Source organism: Ursus arctos, unplaced genomic scaffold (assembly GCF_023065955.2).
Source record: "Ursus arctos isolate Adak ecotype North America unplaced genomic scaffold, UrsArc2.0 scaffold_19, whole genome shotgun sequence".
In the NCBI taxonomy this organism is placed as follows: domain Eukaryota; kingdom Metazoa; phylum Chordata; class Mammalia; order Carnivora; family Ursidae; genus Ursus; species Ursus arctos.
The window spans coordinates 39,000,968-39,016,954 of NW_026622863.1; the positions used below are offsets into that span (position 1 = coordinate 39,000,968).

Genomic DNA, 15,987 nt, shown 5'->3' on the forward strand with positions numbered 1-15,987 from the left:
CCTCCTGCTTTCCTCAGCCAGCCCTCAGCGGGCTTCCCTGTCTTGTGCTGGCCTTCAGCGAGAACCTTAGCCGCCAGTGTTTATTCTCGGATGATTCTAAATATTCTTCTCCCAGCTACTAGACATGTATGCTTATACCTGTTTAGCTTAACAATGCCAAGGAGCTTCTCTTTTACCTTTCGGAGCAGACACACTCCCCAGTGGCTGACAGCTCTTTTACAGAACGGGGCTCAGGCAAACCAAAGCCAGCAGGCCAGCTGCTTGTTTTGTAAATAAAGTTTTATTGGAACACAGCCACGCCCATTCATTTGCTCTTTGTCTATAGCGGCTTTCTTGCCACCACCACAGAGCCGAGGAGTTGCAAACAGGGGCCGCAGGGCCTGCAAAGCCTAAAATATTTACTAAATGGCCATTTGCAAAAAATGTTTCCTGACCCCCGTTTTCGAAGGAGCACCAAATTAATTTGTTAATTATTTGGCTTGATAATTAATCAACTAGTATAAGATTAATTCACTCTCTTACCAAGTTAAGTGTCCAACAGAAACTCTAGAAGAAAAGCTTCAAAACCTCATCACGTGGACCATGTAGGTGGGATAGTGTAACAACAGCAGGCTGCGGGACTTAACAGACCCTTCCAGCCAGAGAGCCCAGGAGACCCAAACTGTTCTCTTTGGATCCTTCCAATTCCAGAGATCTCTGGCCACTCACAGGAGCAGCACGGAAAGGATGGGACATACCTATCACACCCACTAGCACTGTTCACCTGTGTAATGAGAGTGAGCTCTGCTGCCAGAGGCCATTCCCAAGAAACAGAGGGGAACAAGGCAGAATTGTCAAAAACCTGGCGCCCTCACCACTACCAACACAACCGGACTTCCCTGGGGTCAGCTCTTCAGAGAATGAGGAAGCATTTAAGTCTGCCTAAAACATCGCCAGCTTGCTGCCTCCCCGTGTCCTCCTGAGTGTCCCTTCCACAGCAGAGTTTGCAGCTGCAGAGCACCAGGAAGGGAGCTGGTCCTGTCTGGACCCCAAGAGCCCAGCCCACATGGGGCTGCCTGCCTGGGACATCTGGGCTTCCGGTGGAGCACCAGCCCATCCGTCCACACCTCTCCCATCTATCCCAATGCACCCTCCGGCTCCACTGGTCCCTCCCTCCCTGCCTCCTTCCTTCTTTCTTTTTCTCCTTTCTTCTCTCCCACCCACCTGTACCACTACGCTCCTTTCTTTCTTTTCTTTTCTTTCCTTCCTTCCTTCCCTCCTCCCTCCCTCCCTCCGTTTCTCCCTTCCTCCAACATTTGAGTACAGAGTAGATGTTGGGCATCCCTATCTTTAAAATGTTTCTTTAAGGTTTGAAACAGTCTTATTTTTTATAAACCTTGTCCTGAGACGTCTGCCAGCCTACCTGAAGGGTGGCGTTGAGCTCATCCTTCTCCTTCATTCGGTCTTCATAGGCCAGTAACAGGGGTGACAGGTACTTTATATCCAACTGAGCATAACGGAATAAAGAAGGTTAACTTAGGTCTTACATCTGAACACAACCAGTACATTTTTTAAAAGCTAAGAAAATGTACTTCATTTGGAATGGTTTTTAATAGCTATTCAATTAGAGCCCAGAGAATATGGGCCTGAAATTAAGTAACTTTTACTTACCAACCAGGGTGGTGTCGGGCCCTTTGATGGGAGGCCGTCAGTATTTAAAGTCTAAGAAAAAAACACATAGTGAAGGCAAATTAAACAATGCTTCCTCTGAAAGTTCAGGCCTTATTCTTTTTTTTATTAAGTTTTTAATTTTAATTCCAGTGTAGTTAACATACAGTATTATATTAGTTTCAGGTGGACAAGATAGTGTGATTCAACAATTCTGTACATGACTCAGAGCTCATCATCATACGTGTGCTCTTAATCCCCTTCACCTGTTTCACCCATCCCCCCACCCCTCTGGGAACCACCAGATTGTTCTCTATAGTTAAAAGTCTGGTTTTTGGTTTGTCTCTTTTTTCCCTTTGCTTGTTTGTTTTGTTTCTGAAATTCCACATGAGTGAAATCATATGGTATTTGTCTTTCTCTGCCTGACTTATTTTGTTTATCATTATACCCTCTAGCTCCATCCATGTCGTTGCAAATAGGCCTAAGATATTCCTATTCCAGATCGGGCATCGGCAATCTATGCATGTATATCCATATCTATATATCTATATATCTATAGATATATAGATATGGATATACATGACACCAATTTTTTTCTGAAATGTTGAGACTAATTTGAAGATACACTGCCCCTCTTCCTTGAAATACTTCAGCATGTATTTCCTAAAAACAAATATTCATTTACTCAACCAAAGTAACATCATAAAAACCAGGAAACCAACACCGCTGCAATACTATAATCTAGACTATGTTCACATTTTGCCTATTTTCCCACTAATGTCCTTTTCTGGTCAAAGATCCCATCCAGTACTCTATGTTGCATTTAGTGTTGTCAAGTCTTTTCAGTCTTTTTAAATCTGGAACATAGCTAGTTATTGTTTCCTGAATGCTGAACTCTTGGAATGTTACATGTAGAGGGTCTGGATTTTGTTGCCTTCTTTTAAAGAGTGAGGGGTTTTTTTTCTTCTTCTCCTTTGTAGGCTCTTATGTTATTCATGGATCGACCTGATGCATTTGAGGCTTGCTTTTTACCTGGTGAGGGTGGGTCTGTAGTGACGTTTACGGAGAGGCTAGGTTAGCCAGCTACTAAGGCCCGGTCCCTCGGGGCTCCTGCCCTGCGACACCAGACTGTCTACAGGCCGAAAGCAGAGGCAAACGTAAGGCTCACCTATTTATCTTTCTCTTGCCCGAGGTCACTGTGCTGCCTGCTCTCTGTAAATAGTAGTAGTCTGTGTTCCGTCTAGTTTTGACTTGTTTACAGGAAGACGGCAAACCTGGTAGCAGTTACTCCATCAGGCCTAGAAGCAACAGCCCTGATGGAATAATTCTTTCTTCAAGAACAACTTTCTGACACATTCACCTTAAATCCATCTCATCACTCATTCATTCAGCAGAAAGAACTCTCTAAGTCATTATGGACATGACAACACAATGGTTTTCCAGGATTTTATGGTCTAACAACAGATCAAAGTCTTCTCACACAAATGAACATAATACACTACACAAAAAATATAGTACAGGGTAGAATGTTCTAGCTGCCTTAAGAGCACAACAAACAAAAGTCTGCGATGACTTAAGAGAGAGAGAGATCATATCTGACTGGAGTGATCAGGGGAGGCGGTCACAGAGTAGGAGGCAGAAGGGTGTGGGAGAGCAGTGGCCTGTCACTGGGCCTGCCTGTCTGTATCCTTTTTAAAGAGAACTGGTCCACCCACAGCCCTGCAGAAGGCCCTGGCCTAGGAAGCTTGTTTTAGAACTTTTTTTTTGCTGTGGTTAAAAAAACATTAGGCTGTATGAAAGAAGTCAGTCGCAAAAGACCACATGCTGTATGATCTTGTGGACGTGAAATGTTCAGAACAGGCAAATCCATTGAGACAGAAAGTAGCTTAGTGGTTGCAGGAGCCAGTGCCGACGGTGCGGGGAAATGGGGAGGGACGGGACCGCTAACAGGCAGGAAATTTCTTGTTGCGATGAACTTGTTCTACGACTGACTGCAGTGAGGGTGGCCGGATTCTGTGAGGACAGTAAAAATCACTGAACTGTGCACTCCAAGTGGGTGAAGTGAATAGGTGAATTCCATCTCAATGCTGTTATTTGAAAATTTAAACTTAAGTCCTACTTTAAAATCAGAAGCTCGCGAAGCTGCCCTGAATTCCCAGGAGCCACGTGAGAACAGGTGTACCCCTGGCTTCCCACCTCGATCCCAGCAGGGGCCAGTCAGCTGTGTATCCTGACATGTCAAGAGTCGCGTCTCCAAACCCCCTCCCCCCCTCCACCCCTCACATGCACCATTCTCTAAGGACAAGGACCTGACCTTCTGGCCTCTTGTTATTCCTCGCAGTGGTTTGCTCAGGGAGTTTTTTTTTTTTGTTTTTTTTTAAAGATTTTATTTATTTATTTGACAGGATAGAGACAGCCAGCGAGAGAGGGAACACAAGCAGGGGGAGTGGGAGAGGAAGAAGCAGGCTCATAGCGGAGGAGCCTGATGTGGGGCTCGATCCCACAACGCCGGGATCACGCCCTGAGCCGAAGGCAGATGCTTAACCACTGTGCCACCCAGGCGCCCCATGCTCGGGGAGTTTATTGAACTGAATTTTCAATACCTTTCCTAAAGTAAAAACTAGTCTGCTTACACTGTGAAAGCATTCCCACCCCCAACCTAAGTGCACACGCATCACCTCACATATTTACCTTTTAAAACAACAACAACATTTAAGTTCTACTCTCTTAGCAAATTTCAATTATACAATACAGCACGATCAACAATCATGTTTTTTTTTTTAAATTTTATTTATTTATTTGACAGAGAGAGACAGCCAGCGAGAGAGGGAACACAAGCAGGGGGAGTGGGAGAGGAAGAAGCAGGCTCCTAGCGGAGAAGCCTGATGTGAAGCCAGAACACCGGGATCACGCCCTGAGTCGGAGGCAGACGCTTAACAACTGTGCCACCCAGGCGCCCCACTGCACCACCCAGGTGCCCCAACAATCATCATGTTTTACATTGATCCTCAGATCTTACTCATAACTCAAAGTGCGTACCCCAGCCTCTCCCTATTTCCCTCCACCCCCCAGCCCATGGCAGCCACCACCCTACTGCTTCTCTAAGTTTGACTATTTTTTTTAAGATTCCACATATAAGTGATACTATGCCGTATTTGTCGGTCTTATTTCACTTAGCAGATTCCCTCCAAGTTCATCTATATCATTGCAAATGACTGTACTACCTTCTAAGGCTGAGTAATATTCCCGTGTATGTATATACACATTACATCCACATCAATCACATTTTTGTATATACATCACATTTTCTTTATCCATTCATCACTGGCAGACACGTGGGTGTTTCCATACCTTGGCTACTGTAAATAATGCTTCAATGAACATACAAGTACAGACATCTCTTCAAGATAGTAATCTTGTTTCCTCTGGACATCTACCCAGAAGTGGAATTGCTCAATATATGGTAGTTCTGTTTCTCATTTCTTGAGGAACCTCCATACTGTCCCCAGACTGGGGCTGCACCAGCTGGCATTCCCACTGATAGTGCGCGAGGGGTCCTTTTCTCCACACCCTCACCAACACTTGTTATTTCTTCTCTTTTTAATAACAGACATGCTAATGGGTATGAGGTGCCAGCTAATTATGATTTTAATTTGCATTTCCCTGATTGGTGATGTTGAGCGCCTGTTGGTTATCTGTATGTCTTCTCTGGAAAAATGGCTATTTAGGTCTGCTGCCCATTTTTAAATTGAGTTATTTATTTTTGTGCTATTGAATTGTAGGAGTTCCTTGTATTTTTTGGATATGAATCCATTACTGGACATGTGGTTTGCAAATATTCTCTCCCCTTCGTTAGGCTGCCTTTTCATTTTGATGATGGTTACCTTTGCTGAGAGGTTTGATGTAGCCCCACTGGTTTATTTTTGCTTTCCTAGCCATCGCTTTTGGTGTCGTTTTTTTTTTATTATAATATTTTTATTTTATTTTTTTATTATAATAATATTTTATTATATTATGTTAGTCACCATACAGTACATCCCTGGTTTTTTATGTAAAGTTCGATGATTCATTACTTGCGTATAACACCCAGTGCACCATGCGATACGTGCCCTCCTTACTACCCATCACCAGTCTATCCCATTCCAACACCCCCCTCCCCTCTAAAGCCCTCAATTTGTTTCTCAGAGTCCATAGTCTCTCATGCTTCATTCCCCTTTCTGATTACCCCCCTTTCTTTATCTCTTTCTTCTCCTACCGATCTTCCTAGTTCTTATGTTCCATAGATGAGAGAAACCATATGATAGTTGTCTTTCTCTGCTTGACTTATTTCACTTAGCATTATCTCCTCCAGTGCCGTCCATGTTGCAGCAAATGTTGAGAAATCGTTCTTTCTGATAGCTGAGTAATATTCCATTGTATATATGGACCACAACTTCTTAATTCAGTCATCTGTTGAAGGGCATCTCAGCTCCTTCCACGATTTAGCTATTGTGGACATTGCTGCTATGAACATTGGGGTGCATATGGCCCTTCTCTTCACTACGTCTGTATCTTTGGGGTAAATACCCAGTAGTGTAGCCCTTACTTCTTAAACTTTCTGCCCTTTCTCAATCTCCTCCTTCTGGGACCCCTGTAACCCACTTGATAGTGGCCCATTATTCTTTTTCAGTTTCTTTCTGCTTCTCTGGGCAGATGAATTCCACTGCTCTGTCTTCAATTCATGGATTCTTTCTTCCACTTGCTCTAGTTTGTTGTTGAACTCTTGAATTTTTCAGTTCAGGTACTGTAGTCTTCAGCTCTATGATTTCTGTTTGGTACTTTTTAATGTTTCTATCTGTTGAAATTCTCACTTGGTTCATGTCCTCTTGACCTCAGTAAGCATCTTCATGACTGTTATTCTGAACTCTCTATCAAGTAAATCACTTATCTGTCCTTCATTAAAATCAGTTTCTCATCTTTTTGTTTGGAACACACTCCCTTTTTCCTGCATTTTCCCTGACTCTGTTGGTGCATTAGGAAAACAGCCTTCCTCTCCCAGTTTTGACAGACTGGTCTCACGTAAGAGGTGAGACTCATCAATCAGTCCAGCCTGGTTGCCTCTCAAACACCTGTGATTGTCTAAGCCACTGTCTTCGTTCTTAGTGGCTCCCGGTAGTTGAGGGTGTACCGAGACTTGTTAATTTCCCAAAAAGGGAGACTGTCTTCAGCACCTACATGCAGGCTGATTGGACACCAGACCTCAGGCAGCAGCTGGAAAGTATGCAGTCAAACCCCTTCCAGGGAAAAAGTAAGAAACGGGTGTTTTTGCTTGCTCCCCCTGCGCTGAACCCAGTGTGGAGCCACAGAGGGGTGCTCCCATGCCTGTCTCAAAACTGCTTCTTTGTTTGCTAATACTGTGGAAATCGTGAACTCAAGTCCCATTGGCTATGATAGCTAGGTGACGGGGGGGGGGGGGGGGGGGGGGGGAAGGGCGGCTGTGAAAATTAGTCTGTTTTCTTTCCAAAGTTGGTACACCAACAATCAACAGCTATACCCTTGAGGAACAGGACTAAGAATGGAGCTGCTGACATGGAACTTTTACTCCTTAACTTTATATACTTCGTTGTACCCAGTCTTTTTTTGTTGTGGTTATTTGGTTGGTTTCCTTTCTTTTTTTTTCTTTTTCTTTTACAAGGAGTTTTTATTGCTTTCATTTCGATAAAGGGGAAAGGGAAGGAAGGGACAAAAGGAGGACATAGAAAGTCCCCAGAAAGACTGTGTTTTTTTTTTTTTATACCAAATAATAGCAAATATGAACGCTTCAAGATTAGAAGTCAATTCAACAGTAAAGCCTAAAAAAATCAGAAAACTGATATTTTAAAATTAAAAGCATTACCTCTTCTGTGGACAAATGCCTGAATTTTGTCTGATATCTACTCAATTCTACATTCAAACGATGGACAGTCATTTTTAACCCATCATTTTCATCCACCAGTTCTTGAGCTTGTTTTCTTAGATAAAGTAGTTCAGGCGCATCAACTACTGAAAAAAAAAATAAATTTAATGTTAGAAGAACTTACACCAAATTGATCAAGATTTTATGTAAATTGCCAATCATCTGATCTTTTTTCCCTTTTGGGCCCATAGAGCCAATAGAGGACAGATGTATAAATATTAATGAATAAAAGTGACTAAGTTTTTTTAACGCTCAATAGTCAACAGTGTTTTGGAAGTTTGTACACATACAATTAAAGTAAAATGAATATTTTATGTTGGAAAGAAAAAGTCATTATTTCAGATGATATACAGTAAATGCCTGGAAAGTCATATAGAATAAATGGAAAATGTATTAGATCTAAGAACTTTCCCATAGAATAGTAATGTCCTATTAGAAAACATCACAGAAAACAGATTCAAAAAAGTAATAGCACAAATAATATAAAGTTGTAGAAATAAATGTGCCTAAGACACGAAATACACAGAGTCTGTATGAAGAAAACTACAATGCTTTTCTTAAGGTCATAATATAAGACTAATATAAACAGATCAATGTACAGAGAAAACATTAGTGAATATTTATATAACCTTAGTGTTAAAAAGGACTTGACCAAGAGCCTAAGTCATAAAAGAAAAATATCCTATATTTAGCTGAATCATCAACAAACTGAGAAACCATTATATACATGAAAAGGGCCAACATCCCTAACATATAAAGAGCTCCTACAAATCAATAAGAAAAAAAAAATCAAGGTATCTTTTTTTTTTTAAAGGATTCCTTTTCTTTAAAAAAATTTTTTTAAAAAAGATTTGTCAGAGTGACAGAGAGAAAGAGAGAGAGAGCATAAGCAGGGAGGGCAGCAGGCAGAGGGAGAAGCAGGCTTCCCGCTGAGCAAGGACCCTGATGTGGGACTCATATCCAGGACCCTGGGATCATGACCTTAGCCGAAGGCAGATGTTTAACAGACTGAGCCACTCAGGTGTCCCAGTATCTCAATTTAAAATGGGAAAACTTATGAAAGAGAAAGAAAATGACCTGCAAAGGTATGAAAAAAAAATGCTCAAGCTCACCAATAGTAAAATAAATACAAATAAAATTAAAATAGGATTTCCTCCCTGACCTTTTTGCCTGTCAAATTAATAAGGAAAATGTAATCCTCATCACTGCTAAATATGTGGAGAAAGAGGAACTTTTTAAAAAGATTTATTTATTTATTTTAGAGAGAGAGCGTGTGCATATGCGGGAGCGGGGGTGTGGGGATGGGGCAGAGGGAGAGAGAGAATCTCAAGCAGACTCCACGCAGAGCAAGAGCCCGAGTGGGGCTCGATCTCACGAAGAGGCACTTTTATATGCTGTTCATGGGGATAAGAAACTGATATGAGGGGCGCCTGGGTGGCACAGCGGTTAAGCGTCTGCCTTTGGCTCAGGGCGTGATCCCGGCGTTATGGGATCGAGCCCCACATCAGGCTCCTCTGCTATGAGCCTGCTTCTTCCTCTCCCACTCCCCCTGCTTGTGTTCCCTCTCTCTCTGGCTGTCTCTATCTCTGTCGAATAAATAAATAAAATCTTTAAAAAAAAAAAAAAAAAAAAAAAGAAACTGATATGAAATGTACGTAAGATACTATGCTAAGCATAAAAAACCAAAAGAAGTACTGGAATTTCTTCAGCATAATAATAATGCTATAGCAGATAAAATCAAATTTTAGCAAGGATATTAATGAAAGAACCTTAAATATTATAATACAATATCAACATTAACATAAGCAAATATTACAACATAAAATACTAGCTTTCAAATAAATAAGAAAAGTAGTGAATTCTTGCTTGTTCCTTTAATAAAAGAACTGGGCAGCTGTCCCCACCTTCTTGAGGAGATGCTTTCTCAGCCTCTTTCAACTTTCGATTTTCTTTTTCTGTTCTTTTCAGTTTTAATTGTAGATCTTTCATTGCTTGTCTTATTAGGTTAAGTTCAAGTGTAAGGGTTTGATTTGCATTGCTTAGAAGCAAATTTTCTTCTTTTAATTTCTTGAACTCTTCTCTGGTTATTTCTATAAATCTTTGCCGTGTTCTACCAGTTATATCTGGAAGGTACAGAGAAAAAAAGTTTTAAATATTGATTTTTACAATTTTACATCAAAATCATAAGACACTTTATTTAAAAAACAACCAACCAACCCCCCCACACGTGTCACCTCTTCATGTCAGGCGTCATGCTGGGTCCTTCAGTCCCTGCAAAGAGAACGGCCTGCACGGGAAAAAGCGGCTGGTCGGCTGAGGCTACAGTAGCAAGAGGTGGTGGAGGGAGAGGCCAGAGCCCAGGGAGGCCCTTGCACGTCAAGACACGGAAAGCGGAGGCTCTGTCCTGCAGGCCACCAGGAGCCAGAAAAGGCTTTTAAGCAGAGGTGTGAAAAGGAAGAGGCTCTACTCTCAGATGAGCCCCTGAGGCCAACAGTAAAGAAAGTGAATGAGAATGAAGCCCAGCTCAGAGGCAGGGAGGCCGGGTGGAGGCCCCCAGAGCGGGAGCAGAGAGGAAGGGACAGAGGAAGAGGACACAGAGGCTAAACCCTGACAGGGCCCCCAGGTGACTGGGTGTGGGCAGCGAGGGAGGGGCAAATCAAGCAGGCCTACAGACACCTGTGGTTTGGAAGACACTTAGCCCAACAAGGAACACAAATGCCGCAGGGAAGGCGAGCTCAGCTTAGGACAGGGCCGGGCTCTGAAGGCAGCCTCTGCTGGAGACTCGGAGCAGCTGTGGGCATCAGGGAGAGGAGAAACCATAGGTCACAAAGGATTTTAAGAAGGAGTTTTAGGAAGAGAGATTGGAGGAGAACAGAGAACGATGTTCCATGGGGAGATACGCTCACAGAGGTCAAGGGAGGTAAGGACCACAGTGGGCTCCCCGGCCAGGGCAAGCCTCGGAATGAAGGTGAAGGCGGAAGCAGAGCTCCTGGGGGCAGACCAGGGTGGGAGGGCTGGTGGCCCCGGACAGTGGATTGGCCCACAACCCGAGGGGCAGGCAAGGGCTAGCGGAAGGACCGGGGGCTCCAGATAGCGTCCCCGGCCCCTGATACATCATATCCAATCCCTAGGACATGAAAGGGTAGTCTAAGAAATGAGGACCTCCGCAGCTCCACTGAATACAAGAGGGGAACTTGGAGGCATTCCAGAAAGAAAGCATTTGAGATTGAAGATGGGAGCAACGGCCTAAAATATGCCAGGAGGGGTCAGCTAGAAAAGGTGGGAGTGCTTCCCGGCATAGGCCTGGCCCCCACTTGCAGACACTGGCCTCCCGGTGTCTGAGCACATCCCATGAGGACATCCGTCCACCAGTGACTGTGTGAATGTTCAGACCTTCTCTTTTAGAGCAAAGGTAGAAATTCCACGGGTGCCCCCTCTTCCCAGTTTCAGTCATGGGACAGAAGCAACAGTCTTTACAGGGGGAAAAAGTGACCTTTATATTAGACCAGAGGATTCTGGGCATTCTCCAAAATTATAAGCTTTTCATCACAATTAAATTCAAAAGCCAAATACCTGGGGCGGGTGGAGGCTTTTCACATAACGGTGGTTTTTCATCCTAGGGAAGAAAAAACATGAGCAATGAATTAAGCGTCTTAGCAGCTTCTAAAAGGAGACTGGCATGAGCAGCTGGGCCGTTGTATATCAAATATTTAAATACGCTTCTCTCTCTTCACTTTGACTCTTACACTTCCTAGTCTGCTTTAGCTTTAGAAACTCTAATATCCATTGTTTCTTTTAACTGAAACTTAAACGTTGTCTTGCCCTTCTGGTGGCTTCTCCGAGGCATAAAAGAAGTCCTGTTCAGGCTTTCTTCCTGACTCTTTGCCTGTGAGTTCAGCCACTGTTTTCACACGTAGGTCTCACGAGGGACAGGCTGTCAGTTCATGTTCAAAAGCAGAGACAGGACTGCAGGTCCAGAGCAGAGACGCACAAAGCAAACTCTAACTGGGCTTTTCTTCCTTGGGATAGGCAAAAAGACCCCATACGCCATAGAGAAGCCCATTTCTAAGTGTTGAGAAAAGAATATGATCTTCCTTCTCAACCCAAAGGTTAGAGAAAAGGGAAGGCTTTGAACTTCTGTTCATTTTTCCATTTGACAGCATTCATTTTTCCATTACCTATCGGTCTGATACTAAGTTTCTAATTTCTGCTGAAAAAGTAGATAAGGTTATAAATGATTTCTGCTGAGAAATCTTTCAAATTTTTAAATTCCTATGACATCGCAGGATTAGAACTTAAGTTAAAACTATTTCCGTGTTTGCCAAAAAAGGGAAAAAACTATTTCCACATCTGCAAATTTGTTACAGTCTATTCATTCTGCAAACTATATATGTGATTTCTAACCACTCGATGTGCTACATTCATTTTTAAACTATGGAAAATCTGGAAATTCTTCCAGATTTCTAACCACTCGATGTGCTACATTCATTTTTAAACTATGGAAAATCTGGAATTCAAATCATGGAAAATTCTTCATGTTCCAAAAGTATTTTATTTTACTATTTCTTTTTTAGAGAGAGCATGCGGGCGCACACGCACACACATGCGGTTGGCGGCGGCGGGGGCGGGTAGGAGCAGAGGGAGAGGGAGAGAATTTTAAGCAGACTCCGTGCTTAGCGTGGAGCCCAATGCAGGGCTCGATCTCACGACCCTGAGATCATGACCTGAGCCAAAATCAACAGTCAGATACTTAACTGAGCCACCCAGGTGCCCCTCAAAAGTATTTTTTAAAAATTTTAATGGGAAAGGACTCTTAAGGGAAGGTGTCCCCCCCTCTCAAAAATCACAAAATTTTTTTTAAATTATGGCGGAAGTTCTACTTATTGAGAAAATTGGTTTTTAAAAAGCACATCTTACCTTTAAATTCAGAACAGAATGTTTACCACCTGATTAAAAAAAGAGAGAGAGAGGAAAACTTTTTTAAAGCAGATAAAGACATCTGACAACTCAGAAGAGCATGATCACAGGAACTTGCCTTCTAGTGGTGACCTGAACAAGGCCTGGGGCGGGGACAGCCTTCACCAGCTGGTCTGGAGAAGGCAGGGGGCCTGATTGAATTGCTCATCTGTCTTCTGTTAGTTCTGGAGCACTTCCTGTGGTTCGCATGATTACAGAACCAGGGCCAAGTCCTTGGGAGTGACTCTGAGCCCTCCCTTCCTTTCCAACATGGCCCTCTCCCCTATTCCCCCAATGTGCCCCAAATATACCATCCGCTGTTCCCCAGAAGTGCCGAGGCTCCACTCCTCTCTGCCTAGAAGTAGCATTTGACCTGGTCAGATAGTTGTTCCTTGAAGCAAACCGTCTTGGCAACACAAATGCAAACAAATCTCGCCCAGTTACTCTCCATTTACAAATACACATTACATTCGGGATGAAGGCACTCCCTGAGGAGGGTAATCTTATGCCCTAGTGTGCCTTGTGCCTTTTGTCATAGTGAAAAGTTGGCTGTTGTTAGTTTCTAGTCAATTTACAGAGCAGAAATAACTGGATGAAAATAAATTAGAAACAAACGTGCAAAGCCAATAGAATTCAGAAAGACAGACAAAAATGCCTAAAGATACATAAAAGATTGTAAATCTACCTCCTGGTTCATTACAATTGCCAACACTTGAACAAAAGCACCGAAGAAATTATTTTTGACCAAAATGTCATCTTGCCCCACTATCTGTAACTAAACATCTGATCAAATGTCCTGGGGCAGTCCAGACTGGCGCACCCAATGAAATCCTGCCTCTTCCTTCTGAATCCGGCTTCACGAAGCCTCGTCTACCTGCCACCTTCTCCAGCTGGGAATGTTGACCGCTCTCCTGGTCTTCTGCCATCCTCCTCGGCACCCTGGACTACAGCTCCCCATCTGCACGTCCTCCCCCGCAACCGGAACGTGAGGGGAGGGGCCCGTGGTTCCGTCATCTCTGGCACATAGTAGGTGAGCATCTGATGAGAAATGTTTAAACTGATACAAAAAAGTTTCTGCATTTTTAATAACCGTTGCAATAATCCTGCTTTGGTGTCTTCCAATTCTGCATCAGACCTACTGCCGTCATATTTAATGGACTCTTCGATGCCTCCCCCTTTAAATTCTTCATGAGACAAAGTTGGGGAAGGGCAGGGGATTCACGAAGAATGGCAAAATGCTGCCAGGGGTAAAGGGTAGGTGGTAGGTACATGGGAGCTCCGTTGACCATTTTCTCTACTTTTATATGTTTGAAAGGTCTCATGATAAAATGTTTCTAAAAGGGCAATTCCCCTATTTTCCCAAAGAAAATCATCATCTTTATTGTAGCTTAGTCACCAGCTTTCAGAAAAAGAGCCAGAATTGGCATCACCCAAGCTCACTTTGGTACTTAGTGTGTGTACTGTACACTGGGCTCTGGGCAGGTATTTTTTTTCCTGTTTTCTCATTGATCATTTCTCAAAAACATTTCCAGACTCCTCACCCTTCTCATTTCTACAGTCTGTCAGGAAGTGGTATAAACTATTCAAATAACAGCAAAGTCTCCCATCCTGGGCCCCCTGCTGTGTACGAGATGCCACGCTAGGCACTACCCCCATCCTCCTAGAAAAAAGCCACACCACATGAGCACAGTCTTGCTGTCAAAATGCAAATAATACAGATAAGTCAAAACTCCCGCATGACCATAAGCCTCTGAACCTTTCCCCTCCCAAGAGGTAACCATGGTTAGCAATTGGGTATGTTTCCTTTCAGATATATTTGAACATAGAAAACTTAAGGAAGTCAAACACACAACCCCTCCTTCCACCTCCTTTATATATAATAGACAGTAGTGGGTAGGGAGGGAGAAGAGCATGTGCAAAGGCCCAGGGGCAGAAGGGAACATCATGTGGTTGAAGAACTAAAAGAGCCCCGGAGTGGTTAGAAAATAGCCAGCAGGGGCAGGCTCAGCAGGTCTCATAGGCTACAGGAAACCAGTGAAGAGATCTAAGTAAAAATGGTGTGGGGGAGCAATCCTCTGTGTGGACGGCTCCTGAGAAGCCACGTAAGATAAAGCCAGAAACCATCCACTGTGTCTGTCGGGATGAAGGTCAGCGGCTCAGGGAGTCACGGAGACAGAGCCCGCTGAAGCGCAGTGCGTCGAGGAGACACTGTCAAATGAGGGCAGGGAGGAGGTGTGTACAGAGCTGTCTTTCGCCCAACTGCACTACGGAGGAGACCAAGAAAGCACAGTGGGGTGGGAGGGCACGACTGGGATCAGAGGAAGGCAGGGGACAGCAGCTCCGACCAGTGGACTGGCATCTCGACCAAACGACGTCAGCATCCAGTCTTGGCCGGTTATCGCTAGGGCGCAGGACGGCGCGCGTGACTCGCAGGACTTCACAGCCTTGGCCTTTAGAAGAGTATTATCGGCCAGCATCTGTGGAGGGTGGTGTGCCTTCCGCTGAAGACAGAATTTAATCCCTGTAAGAATCTGATGAGGGGTGCGCTCAGACTGAGCTCCTCCGGGATTAAGTAATTTAGCCAAGGAAATGACAGAGCCAAGAACCAAACCACTGCAAGCCAGAAATTCTCATGTGTTGTCCAAGGATCACCCACAGTACACTTTCCAAAGTGCCTGTTAAGAACACAGACCTCGGGCCCCAGCCACTGCGTGAGAATTTGGGGCTGGGGTGGGGCCTTTTTCACAAGTGTCCAGAGGCTTTTAATGCCCACCCCAAAGCAAAAACCACTGCAGGACCTGGACTCCTCTGCAACCGTGTGCTCCAGGCTCCTGTTAGCACGTGTGCCTCTCAGCCGCAAATCCACCTCAGCGGCCCACCGCGCACCTGCACTACCGGCACCGCGCCAGCAGAGGGCGCCCGAGAGACACGGAGGGACACGGAGGGGAACGGGGCCTGGGTGCCTCATCCCAGGACTGTCTCCATCCCTCTCTCTGTCCTTTCTGCTCTTCTTCTTCCCCTCCCTCCTTCCCTTTCTCTAAGTGGCCAGCCAGCACTTCCCCATGGTGGCTTCTTCTGGCACACCCCTGGAGAGGGTGGCTTTCCAGTGAGTTCTGTTAACACAACATAGCTAACTTCTCCACTAGCCAGTGGGACACAGAGACACCATTCCCAGTGTTGCATCTGGGCCTTGGGTGATTCTCCAAATGTGTTTTTTCCCTTGGGTGCCCTACAAGTGCATTAACTGTAGGGGAGTGGCTCTTCCCTCTCTCTGCTACGGCTGTCTCCTCTAGACTTCTCTCTAGCCCTTCACAGGCAACCCTGTGATAGTTGATGATTCTTTATGTTAAACTTTCCCTGTTCAGATCGCCATGTGCTTTCTGTCTCCTGATTGGATTCTGACTCACAACACACCAGGCCACAGGCAGCATAGATGTTAGAAAGCGGAT

The 15,987-nt window shown here is 44.3% G+C and overlaps 1 protein-coding gene across 8 annotated transcripts in view; it reads right to left on the reverse strand.

Moving 5' to 3' along the window:
* CEP89 (centrosomal protein 89) overlaps nt 1–15,987 on the reverse strand; it is a 66,095-nt gene that overhangs the window by 29,999 nt on the left and 20,109 nt on the right. For 6 of the 8 annotated variants that reach the window (XM_057314309.1, XM_057314310.1, XM_057314308.1 and 3 more), the window contains 6 exons: nt 12,500–12,528; nt 11,156–11,198; nt 9,487–9,705; nt 7,523–7,668; nt 1,651–1,701; nt 1,403–1,486 (listed from right to left, as the gene is read on the reverse strand). In XM_057314309.1, the coding sequence (XP_057170292.1) occupies nt 1,403–1,486; nt 1,651–1,701; nt 7,523–7,668; nt 9,487–9,705; nt 11,156–11,198; nt 12,500–12,528 (572 nt within the window). The remainder of the gene's footprint in view (nt 1–1,402; nt 1,487–1,650; nt 1,702–7,522; nt 7,669–9,486; nt 9,706–11,155; nt 11,199–12,499; nt 12,529–15,987) is intronic. The other 2 variants (XM_048223803.2, XM_044378875.3) reach the window with 1 other exon arrangement.